The following is a 10,980-nucleotide window of genomic DNA, read 5'->3' as shown; positions in this document are numbered from 1 at the left end:
GTCACGTCGCCGCTTTGATTTCTTCGACGCTCATGCTGCAAAACACTGCCAATTCAGACAATGCTGTGAAAATTGGAACAAGTTGAAAATGGGATAAAAGACACAGGCCTCCGCGCAACACAGAAGGATGCTTGATCAGATAAGCAAAACCCATTCTGGATTTTTAACTGAAGAGTCATCTAACAACTGTGAGAGCTCCGCTTTAAAATGAAACCGATATATATATACTACAACATGAAAAAACATGACTACTGAAGCATAAAAGAAAGAGAAATGTAATAGGATCTTAGTGAATAGACGCACATTTTATTTGGACCACCAATACGTTTGTATGGAGAGAAAGATATATTAGATATATTAAAAATTTTATGTTCTTTAACCTTAATTTTGTTCATTAATACATTCAATTTCTATGAAAACATATTATACAACAAGTGTATTACATTCAGTACTCAAAGACAAGAAAGAAAAACCTGTACATAGAAGTCTATAGTTTGTAGGGGTTTTATTAAAGGTTTTTTTTGTTTCATCAGTTTCCCTGAGATTCCTGTGGGGAAAAAATATTCACGGAAAAAAAGTAGGTAAGAGTCTTTATGAGCCTATTGTTCAAAAGTTAGGGGTAAGTAAGAACTGAAAAATAAATGAGAATGCATTAAACTGATCCAAAATCAAAATAACGGCTCTTCTTTCTATTCAAATAAACTTGCAAAAATGTATAAAAAAAACCAAAACATTATTTTGGGGTCAAAAAAAATATTAAGCAGCTGTTACAACTGTTTTCAACACTGATAAAAAAACTGTTTAAAATGTATTCAAAGAGAAAAGAGTTGTAATAAGATTTCACAATATTACAGTTTTACTTTATTTTGAACCAAATAAATGCAGCACTGGTGATCATAAGAGACTAGGCATGTGACGGTCTCAAATTTTCATTTTGCAGTATCACGACAAAACAGTATAACCGGTTTAATACCTTAAAACAAAAGTAGTAAACATTTAAATACAATTAAGCAATACACAAAAACTCATAAATCAAGCGAATGAATTAGTGCAAAAGAATTAAAATAACAAAAGGTAACACTTTACAATAAAGTTTTTGTGTGTACTTTGTATATTTATTATGTATATGTAAATAGACACACACATCATATATTTTTGAAAATATGTACATGTATATATTCACATAATTTAATAATTTTTAATGTATAAACATAACAGATTTTTCTCGACTATATATGTGAGTGGGTGTATTGTTATATAGATACATAAAAAATATACACAGTGCACATATGTAAACAAAACTGGATGCAATTAATTGCAATTAATCGTTTGACAGGACAAGTCTGTTTTGTTAATGCATTACCATTAACTATATTTGTTACAGAAGTTATTATTGTCTGCGAGTTCATATTAACCCATCTCCATTAAATAATATACCTACAACTTTTGATTTTAATAACATGCTCAAATGTTGAAATTAACCGAATCCTCTAGAAGAATTTTTCATTGATAGTTCAGGTTAACTAATGGTGCTTTAATGTAAAGTGTGACCGAACAATTAAAAATCAAAACGTCTTCGTACAATAACTAGGGCACGTTGTAATCCAGATTAAAATGTACACAAAAATAAATTATTTAGTGCTGCAATGAACTCCAAACAGCCAATGCAAAAAATCTTAATGACTGAAACATTTCAAAACTGTTCAGAAACAGAAAGTAACAGCTGCTTTGTTTACGTGGTTACCAGAGTAACATTTCTGCTGTTTCATCAGCGCCATCTGCTGTCAAAGAGTGAACGTGTGCTTTTATTCCTAGCATCTCCTTCATTTGATCCAGCATTTAAGTATCCTTAAAATGCATTTAAAAAAAAAAAAAAGAATAATCTGATATAATTATTCACAGTATTTTGAAGAGCTTATGGTAACAATATAATTTACGTTTACCATTGTGATGTATTACCCATATTACCGAACGCAGACACATGAATCTTTCCTACCCCCAGCTTTTGAACGATAAATGTACAAATTAAGATTCCACCGAAATATGCTCTGCTCATCATTCAGGATGCGACCCATTGAAAATTAATACACAAAGATAACAGAGCGAATACTTTACCAAGCAGATTAAATGTTAATTTGTTAAACATTTTGCTTTTAACTTGATCAGGCAAAAGGCGGTCTAAAACTGCTAGACAAAACATGGCCGCACTCCTAACAAAACAAAAAACTAATCCACTGAAAATCCCGAAGACATGCAGTCCTTAACCTCACCATACTGGACACAGAAGAGCTTGAAGTGGGATCTCGATGCTGCCTGCCAAAACATGTGAGACTTGATTACCAAGTTCTTTCTCTCCTGCCTGTTGATTTGACATAGCGCAGGTTATTACGAGCATTTCAAACAATCCCGCAGAGCTTCGCCAACAGCAACATCGCTCAATAAATGCCAGCCAACCACAACAGCTAGTGCTCTGCCCTCAAAATCTAGCGCATATCTCCCTCAGGGCAGAGGCTGTTCCCTTTGGAATATTCCGGCAAATCCCACTTCCACATTTCTCAGGCGGATCAGACCACCACGGCAAGAACGAGACCTCCGATCTGAGATGTTATCGTGGCTAAGGAGATTCAGCTGCAGATCACAGAGAAAAGGCTTTCCAACATCAGCACATAAAAACTCAGGAAAATGGGTCAACACCCTTTCCCTCTCGTTTCTCATCATCACTGTATGGAACATAGCAAACGAGTGGGAGACGTGGCTCAAAGTGGAAATGCATTTTTAAAGAACTGATGACAAGTAAAAATATATATGCAACTCTCTTTTTAAAATGAAGATAATGTACCTTAATGTGACTTCAAGATTGAAACTGTACCTGTAAACAATACAAAGTGGAGGGGAAAACGACTCTGATTGGCTCTTTTACAGCCTGCTGTCTCAGAGTGATTTGATGAGACACCTGCATGAGGAAACCCAGAATACTGAGAGTCAAAGGCGCACTGCATTATATAAATGAAGAAAACAACTGGCATTTAAGCCAGAGTTTCTTTCAGTAACTTTGGAGAGGCACCAACAGCCTCAGCGGTGTTAAATGAATGATTAATGTGGTAATGGCTGGAGTATATTGTGTAAATGTGATTAGTCATGGGAATGCTGCACTATTAGCACCTCTAACAATGAGCCCCTTCAGCCTTGGTCCACTTGATTTAAAGTTGTTCAAGATGTGCAAACAAAATGAGTTTAATCTAAAAGTTGGCATTCAAAGACGCGCTTTGAACCTCAGTCATCGGGTATGGGAGAGTTGCAATTGCCGTGGTAGATGTGCACTGGCCCATCGCAGTGAAAGTACAGCTGGAAGATGTCACCATACCCGTGTTCCCTCCACCACGTGCAAAGCTGTCGGTTCCAGCCGCAGGGCAGTGGGTAAAACAGTTCCTTGTGCTCCATCCCGATCATTGTGAAGAAATCCTGATCACCCAGGTGGCCCCGGAAGTGGTATTTCTCTGCAAGGCGGGCCACCCGCTCGGGCTCCAGAAGCTGGTTGTATAAGGTTGAGCGACGCATGCCGTCGAGGTTCAGGAGCATTACGCCGCTGTTGAAGCCGGGCAGACCTTCTGGTGGAGGGTCACCAACACGGGACTTTGGATTGTCTTTGCGGTACTGCCAGAAAGTGTGTCTACGACAAACAGAGAAGACAATGCAAGAAGAATTTAAGAAAAACATCATAGCTTTACTATAACCACATATACATGCATATATCAGTCTGAAACTGAAAAGGTTTTGTGGCTAAATTTGAGCAGTCTGGTAGCCAATCTTCATTGACTGCACCTTCCACCAGTAAGAGCAGAGCGTGAAGGTTTGATTAGCAGCGTAATAGCATAGTTTTGCTTAAAATCGTGTAATGCAATATTTGGGTGACAGAGTTCAAAAGAGGACAAATTGTTGATGCAAGTCTTTGGCTACCCGGATTGTAGCCAAAAAACATAAAACCACAGCTGCCCAACCCACTGCCGAATTAAATGTGCATCTCAACTCTCTTGTTTCCACCAAAACTGTACGTCGGGAGCTCCACAGGGTAAATTTACATGGCCGGGCTGCTATAGACAAAATTTTGGTCATTCATGCCAATGCCAAACGTCGGTTTCAATTAGTTTTTTACATTATATGATACTTTCGTTTTTTTTTTTCATTGTCGTTTAGTCTTACGACTGTGTGGTCTCAAGGGCTGTTTGTCTTCATGAGTAAGAGATACAAGGGAATGTTTATGGAAACCCAAGGGTTGAAGCCGTTTTGGTATACCGATACCTGTTGAACTTGTGTTCTGCAGACAAGGTCCGAGCATTGAAACATACACAACTAAGACTATTCAATAGAAACTCTGCTCCTTCGTCTCCTGCTTCTGCTCTTCTCTGGTCAGTTTCTTGGCCGACAAAAGACTGTTAACAGAGTTTTGGGGTATTTTGGGTACCTGAAAAGACCTCCTTTTCACAGGGTTTTGGCAGTTTCACTGACAAGTGTTCTGTTGCCAGACAAATGTAGCGTCTGAGGCTTCAGTTCTATGAAATATTTCATTTTGACATAACATCTGGAAGAACAGTTTAGGATCAATAAATAGAAGCAGTAAAACTTGGTTAATAGTTGCTAAATATACGCAGTGCAGAGATGTGTTCTCATTTCAACCTATAACATCAGGGAATCTGAAGGAGTTAAAAATGTTAACAGTTAAAATGTTTTTTTTAGGTTTTTTATATATTTGTCAGTTTAAACAGAGGGCTAAATCAAGTGCTGTGAAGGTAAAGAGATTTAGGTAAAGAAAAACTACATTTTGTTGGTTAATCAAAGAAATCATCTGGCATGGACGCATGACCTAACACATATCATAATGTATATAATAACAATATTATACTTAGGAGAAGGCTCTCTTGCCTTTTGATATCCTAGAAGCCACCACTTAGAAAACCTATGCAACTGCATATTTATGCAACAATTCCGGGCAAAAATAGAATTCTACTCATGTTTTTGTTCTTAACCTGACACATTTTTGCAAATAAAGCAGATTCTAGCCTAATTATTAACAACTAGGGTGACAGTATCGTTTTTTTTCAGGGCGTAGAGACTTCATTGAAGAATAGAGAAGTTAAAAATAAGCAAGCAAAAAACAGAACAATCGTTACGTTATAGTATAAATGAATCACAGAAAAACAAAAAAAAACACAAAAAAGGCCTAAACATTTTTTTTCCTCAGCTGTTCTACAACAAACACCCAGAACAATGCTAGAATAGATAAAAACTGAACAGGCAAAATGTGTATTCCTAAAAATACCTGAAATACACAGACAAGCTGGAAACAGAAATATAAAATCTTGAGATTTCAACATGAGATTGACCCAAGGCTGTAAGCTTGAGGTGAACTCAACTTATGTGGCTTTGTGGCAAATCCTGAAAATCTCTAGTATGTTTTTTGAGTGAGCGGAGATTTAGGGGAGATGCAGCATGCGGGCTGGTGAAGCCCAAGACCACGCACTGCTCATAACGAAAACCGTGGAGTGCTGAAACCAAGCTTATTCAAAGTAGCTTTGATCCATCAACTCAATGCCCCCTGCAGGGAATTCCTCAGAGGTTCTCCTGAAGTTCATAGATGCTTGCTTTCCTTTAAAAAGCCCAAGCTGGGTTGGAAACAACAAAGAGATATCTGAAGCTGCTGCTCCTGGACCATTCATTTGACAGCAGGAGAACAGAACCAGACAGGATGACACAAACTTGAAGCTTTTATCTTTCTCCAAGAGGCTCCAATTTAGTGCAACTCCAGTCCATGGGAGCATTTCGGAGAGAACTCGAGTCAACAGGAGCACAGATAAACAAGAACACGACTACAACATTAACTCAGAGGGCCCTGTCAGCGCTTTGATGGTGCTGCTCAGAGAGCTTTGGGAGATTCCTGTTCCTCTAAGAAGTCTTTCCATAAAGTTCAGGTATAAAATTATTAGTTTAATGTTTTGTATAATTTACATACAGTACTAAGGCGAAAAAGTCAAGGGACACTAAAGGACTATACACTAAAGGTGTATTCTCACACCATGTCTTTCCAAACCTTTATAGCGTACGTATAACACGCAAAATTTGAGGAATCCCAAAGCTCCAAAACAGACAAATAATAGTAAGACTGCAATTATTGATTATTTAATAGTTATTAATAGTTATTTCAGTGACAAAACATTAATAATATTTACTAGTAATTCTCTACCCTGGCTAATATTCGACTCTAAATACTGCACAAAAGAAGGAAAAAAAATTTAGAAAATAAATAAAAGAAAATGGCAATGGAAGAAAGACATATTCAATAAATAATTCATATCTAGTAAATAAACACTTCTGTATTTCTGTCATTATTATATTGTATGTATTTTTGTATGAAAACCAAGAACCAATCAATCAAGAATATTTTTCATAGTTATTCTTCATCCTAGCCAATATTCTTCTCAAAATAACAATGAAATTGACAAATAAAAATAGGATAATTAATTATAATACAATACGGCTAAAAGCCTTTTTTTTCTGTATTTTATCTTAAATGTATTTTACATCCAAAGTACTTCTTTCTGTGATTGTATGTTAAACAGACCACTTTTTCTTTTCTTTTCTTTTGTCCTACCTGTTCAGCACATTTAATGTTTCACAGAAAAAAGTCATACTGGTTTGCAATGACATGAGAAAATAAAGACACCATTATTTTGAGCTGACCTGTTCCTTATATAAACTTCCATCCAAGCCCTAAAACCCGCAAGAACAAGAGCATTACTAAAACAGTGACGCTCTTTGCCTTTAATTCCAGCACCTGCAGCTCTGAGGTGGCATGACACGGAATATTTAGGCCACCTTCTGCGAGTCTTCTTCTAATTAAACATTCATGAGGAGACGCTCTCTAAAAAATGCTGCATGTCAGATGTAAGGGCATGGCTGAGGCGCTCTGGGTCAGGATGAGCGCATGCCTGGACCGCCCCTAATGAACAAAGCTTTAGAAAGATCTCCGTTATAGCTGCGTTATTCAGTCTTTAATTGGAATTTGTAAAGTCTGAGAGGAAAACAGCGGGTGTCACTATGTGTGGGTTGAGACAGCAGAATGGCAGCTTCCTGTGTCGTCTCTTCAGCTCAGCATCGGTGCTTTAACACAAACAACTTTTCCCTGCTGTTTAACAGCCTCCTCCATAAACTCCAGAGGAACGTCAGATGGCGCTTCCACATCTCATGCCTAGTTTTAGTGTCTTCTTTGCGAGTGGCAAGACCTATTTGTCTGTTTGAGAGGATGTACGTGCTCCGTGGCACAAATCTAGAAGAATTCATCACCGTTAACAACTGGATGGTGTTTAGCTGTACACATAATGACTCGGGAAACTCAAGGAAATGCGTTTATAATGGCATTATGCAAACAAGTCAAGTATACAATGTTTTTTTTACAATAAATAATTAAAATGCATTATACATGACAGCTTTAAGTAAAGTGTAACCTATAATTTAATTATAAAATGTATTACAGATGCATTAAACTATAGAAACGTTATTTTCATTAATTATATTGATCATATTTAATTAAAAAGTTTATGCATTTTAATTCAAGAATTGTTAAAAAAAATCATAATTTCCAACACTGAATGCAGTGCTATATTAGGACAGAATAGAATAAAAAAATAATAACATGTATATTATAAGATAATAGATGTAATTAAATACAATAATACATTTTATTATAACTTTTACAAACTATATTATATTATATAATATATGAAATTACGTGTAAATGTTTGGCATAAATAAAATGCTGGCCAAGTAATTAGCCTCAAAAAAATATGGCCTTTTTACTCAAAAAAAAAAAGAAAAAAGGTTTAACATGTTTTTTTTATTTGTTTTTTTTTTTTTAATCACTGTAATTTCACAATACAAAATGTGTTGGAAATGTTCAGGTTTTACCAAATCAAGGTTCTTACTCTTAAAAAGGTTGGCTTTTGTTTGGTTGTTCTGGGAGGTTGTGCAGCAAATCCGAATGCAATATTTAGAGTTATAGTTTGTTCAAATCCCTAACTGTAGTACGCACGTACGCACAGCAGTAACAGTGAAGCTACTCTTAGGAAACACCACTAACGAGGCAATCATTTCCACTGCATCTTATCGGCTAATAGGCCCAGTGGGCTTTTACACATGAAATAAACATTTCCTTTAAACCGTTTCATTCAGGAAAGAGCCTACAAAATGACTGCATTGTGTGCTTATAAACAATCCATTTTTCAAGTCAAAAGCCAGAAAAAAAAAAGAAGAAGATATTTTAAACATTTATTTAGTGCGAGAGCTACCGCAGTGAAAAACATCATGTGGCTTGTGTGCAAAAGAGCCACTCACACAACAATCAGCTGCTCGGTGCCTGAGATTTCAAAGCTTTCTCCTTTATTAAAAACAAATTAAATGCTAATGGATTTGGTTTTCAGCACCAGTGTGATAACAAGATGACAAAAAAAGGGACAGAGAATTACCACCCCATTAAGGCAGCCATCGTGACAAAAAGGAGGCCATTTTATTTGGTTTAGAGTCAGAGCAGCCTGTAAGGCAATGTCTGATGCAGCTTTCTCTCGTCTCTTCATCTTTTCTGGCATTTGTCCTCAGTGATCGTGGATGTCTGTGTCTCACCACTCTGGAATTACAGCATGCACCTGCCACTGGGAAATGATCAGCTATTGGCCTCAAGCAAAGAAAGTCAAGCACCTATTTGAAATATGTCAAAAAGAGGCTCTCAAAAAAAATGAAAGAACAACCTGTGCAGAGCTCCCTGTGTTTTACATGAACAGAAAGGTTTCAGTGTGCCAAAAACAGGCTCAGAAGCGAAAACAATGCTGTACAATAAAAGTCTGAAGTAAAACTGAATGTTTTACCCAAGATAATCTATCTTTTAGGTTTCTTTTAAAAACAACACAATGCAATGTGTGATTCAAAAGCACAGGTAAAACACCTGTGAAAAATGAATACAAAAATATATATATATATGTGTGTGTGTGTGTGTGTGTGTGTGTGTGTATTTGCAGAGCCTATATGTAAAGCTAGTGAGCTTATATGGACACAAATTCAAACAAAAGTACCAAAAATGGTGACGTTGATAATCTCTGGGAACAGTACCCAAAGTTTAAAGGTTTACTGCCTGCTGACCACTGAAATACAGCATGCAACTTTTAATCTCGACAAAGCCTTTGGCTAAAGTTCAGAGCAGAATATTGTTATTTGATCTGCTATGATCTATGATACAGAGAAAAGAAATGACCAGCGACTGTTTAAAAGGCATAATACAATTAGCCTGTTCTCATCCTTATAATCTCACACTACCTACAAAACAACAAATATGCTCTTACTATGAAATCAGCGCGGTAAGCAAACATCAGATTTGGTGGAATTCCCTGCAAAGCATGTGAACAGAATCAGGAAGAGGGATCTTATGCAACGGGTTTGTGAAATATTAAACACGGTGCTCTGAATTTTAATGCGTCATCAAAGATGAGCATTTTATCACTGTTGGCAACTGCTGAACGAAGCCACGGGAAGCCGTACCCATCAACACTCAGCTCTAGATGTCAGGAACTAAGTGGGACGGAGGAAAAGAATGATTGGAGGGGAAGAGAATGAGTGAGACACAGACAGGAAAGTCACGAACCTGATGGAGGAAAAACAGGAGAAATGACTATTCCTGTATAAAATTCTGATTAAATCGAGGCAGGAAACAAAGGAGATTTCTGATCTGTGCTGGATGGTGTTTCCATAAATCACACTCACTGAACGCATATGGATCATAGCTAAACAGCAGTATCCCCCCAAAAAATCATGTTCAGAAATTTCCATGATGCAGAAAACATGGACAGAACCAATACTGAATAACATGAAATGTGTCAGGCTTAAAACTCTGCTACCAAGGTGAGGTTGTGAAGGACAGCTTCATGTCATGGCAAGCTTGGGCACAGCAACAAGACACAAGGTAGTTCTACTGCATCAACAAGGTCTCTCCCAGACAAAGATTTCAAAGCAGACTGGGGCCTTTTGCAGCCAAAAAGCCATACCTCTGATGTGGAAACAAGGGCAAGCGACTCAAGTATGCATAAAAACATAGGGACTGGGGTGCAGAAAAATGGCAGCAGGTGGTCTGATGAGTCAAAATGTGAAATATTTGCCTTTTGCAGAAGGCAGTTTGTTCGTCGAAGGGCTGGAGAGCTGTACAATAATGAGCAGGCAACAGTGAAGCATGGTGGAGGTTCCTTGAACGTTTGGGGTTGCATTTCTGCAAATGGAGTTGGAGATTTGGTCAGGATTAATGGTGTTCTCAATGCTGAGAAATACAGGCAGATACTTATCCATCATGCAATACCACCAGGGAGGCGTATGATTGAGTTTGGAACAACCTACCAGCCGAGTTCCTTCAAAAACTGTGTGCAAGTGTACCTAGAAGAATTGTTCTTTTGTTCATTCACTGCATTTTGAACAGTACTGATTTTATATATATATATATATATATATATATATATATATATATATATATATATATATATATATATATATATATATATTTATATAGACATTAATCTTGTTACCACCATTTTGATAATAAATTTGTATTAAATCAAAACACAGAAACCAGAAAAGTGAAAACAATATTATATTTACCAAGAGAGTTCAGCAAGGTTGCGTACTTTCTCCTCTTTTATTTATGCTTTATACAAGTGATTGTTAAACACAATTAGGAAAACATCATATCAAATTTGGAGATGATTCTGTAATTGTGTCTTTACTAAATAATGAGGATTTCGATCATGGTTCTATACTGGAGGATTTTACTGATTGGTGTAAATGATCCTTTTTAGACATAAATACATCCAAAACCAAGGAGATGATTGTAGAGTTTAGGAAGAATTCTACAACCATCCCTTCAATGGTTATTAATGATCAGGCTATTGAGATGAG

At 36.7% G+C, this 10,980-nt stretch overlaps 1 protein-coding gene across 1 annotated transcript in view; it reads right to left on the bottom strand.

Annotated features, from left to right (window-relative positions):
• Nucleotides 1–286: 286 nt before the first annotated feature.
• The window catches only part of xxylt1 (xyloside xylosyltransferase 1), a 38,797-nt gene continuing 28,103 nt past the window's right edge, over nucleotides 287–10,980 (bottom strand). Inside the window, exon 5 of the mRNA XM_043251356.1 lies at nucleotides 287–3,670. Coding sequence (XP_043107291.1) covers nucleotides 3,274–3,670 — 397 coding nt within the window. The 3' untranslated portion in view covers nucleotides 287–3,273. The remainder of the gene's footprint in view (nucleotides 3,671–10,980) is intronic.

The sequence above is a fragment of the Puntigrus tetrazona genome, chromosome 11 (assembly GCF_018831695.1).
Source record: "Puntigrus tetrazona isolate hp1 chromosome 11, ASM1883169v1, whole genome shotgun sequence".
Taxonomy (NCBI): domain Eukaryota; kingdom Metazoa; phylum Chordata; class Actinopteri; order Cypriniformes; family Cyprinidae; genus Puntigrus; species Puntigrus tetrazona.
Note: the sequence above shows the minus strand (reverse complement) of the source record. Positions and strands in the feature narration are given on the sequence as shown.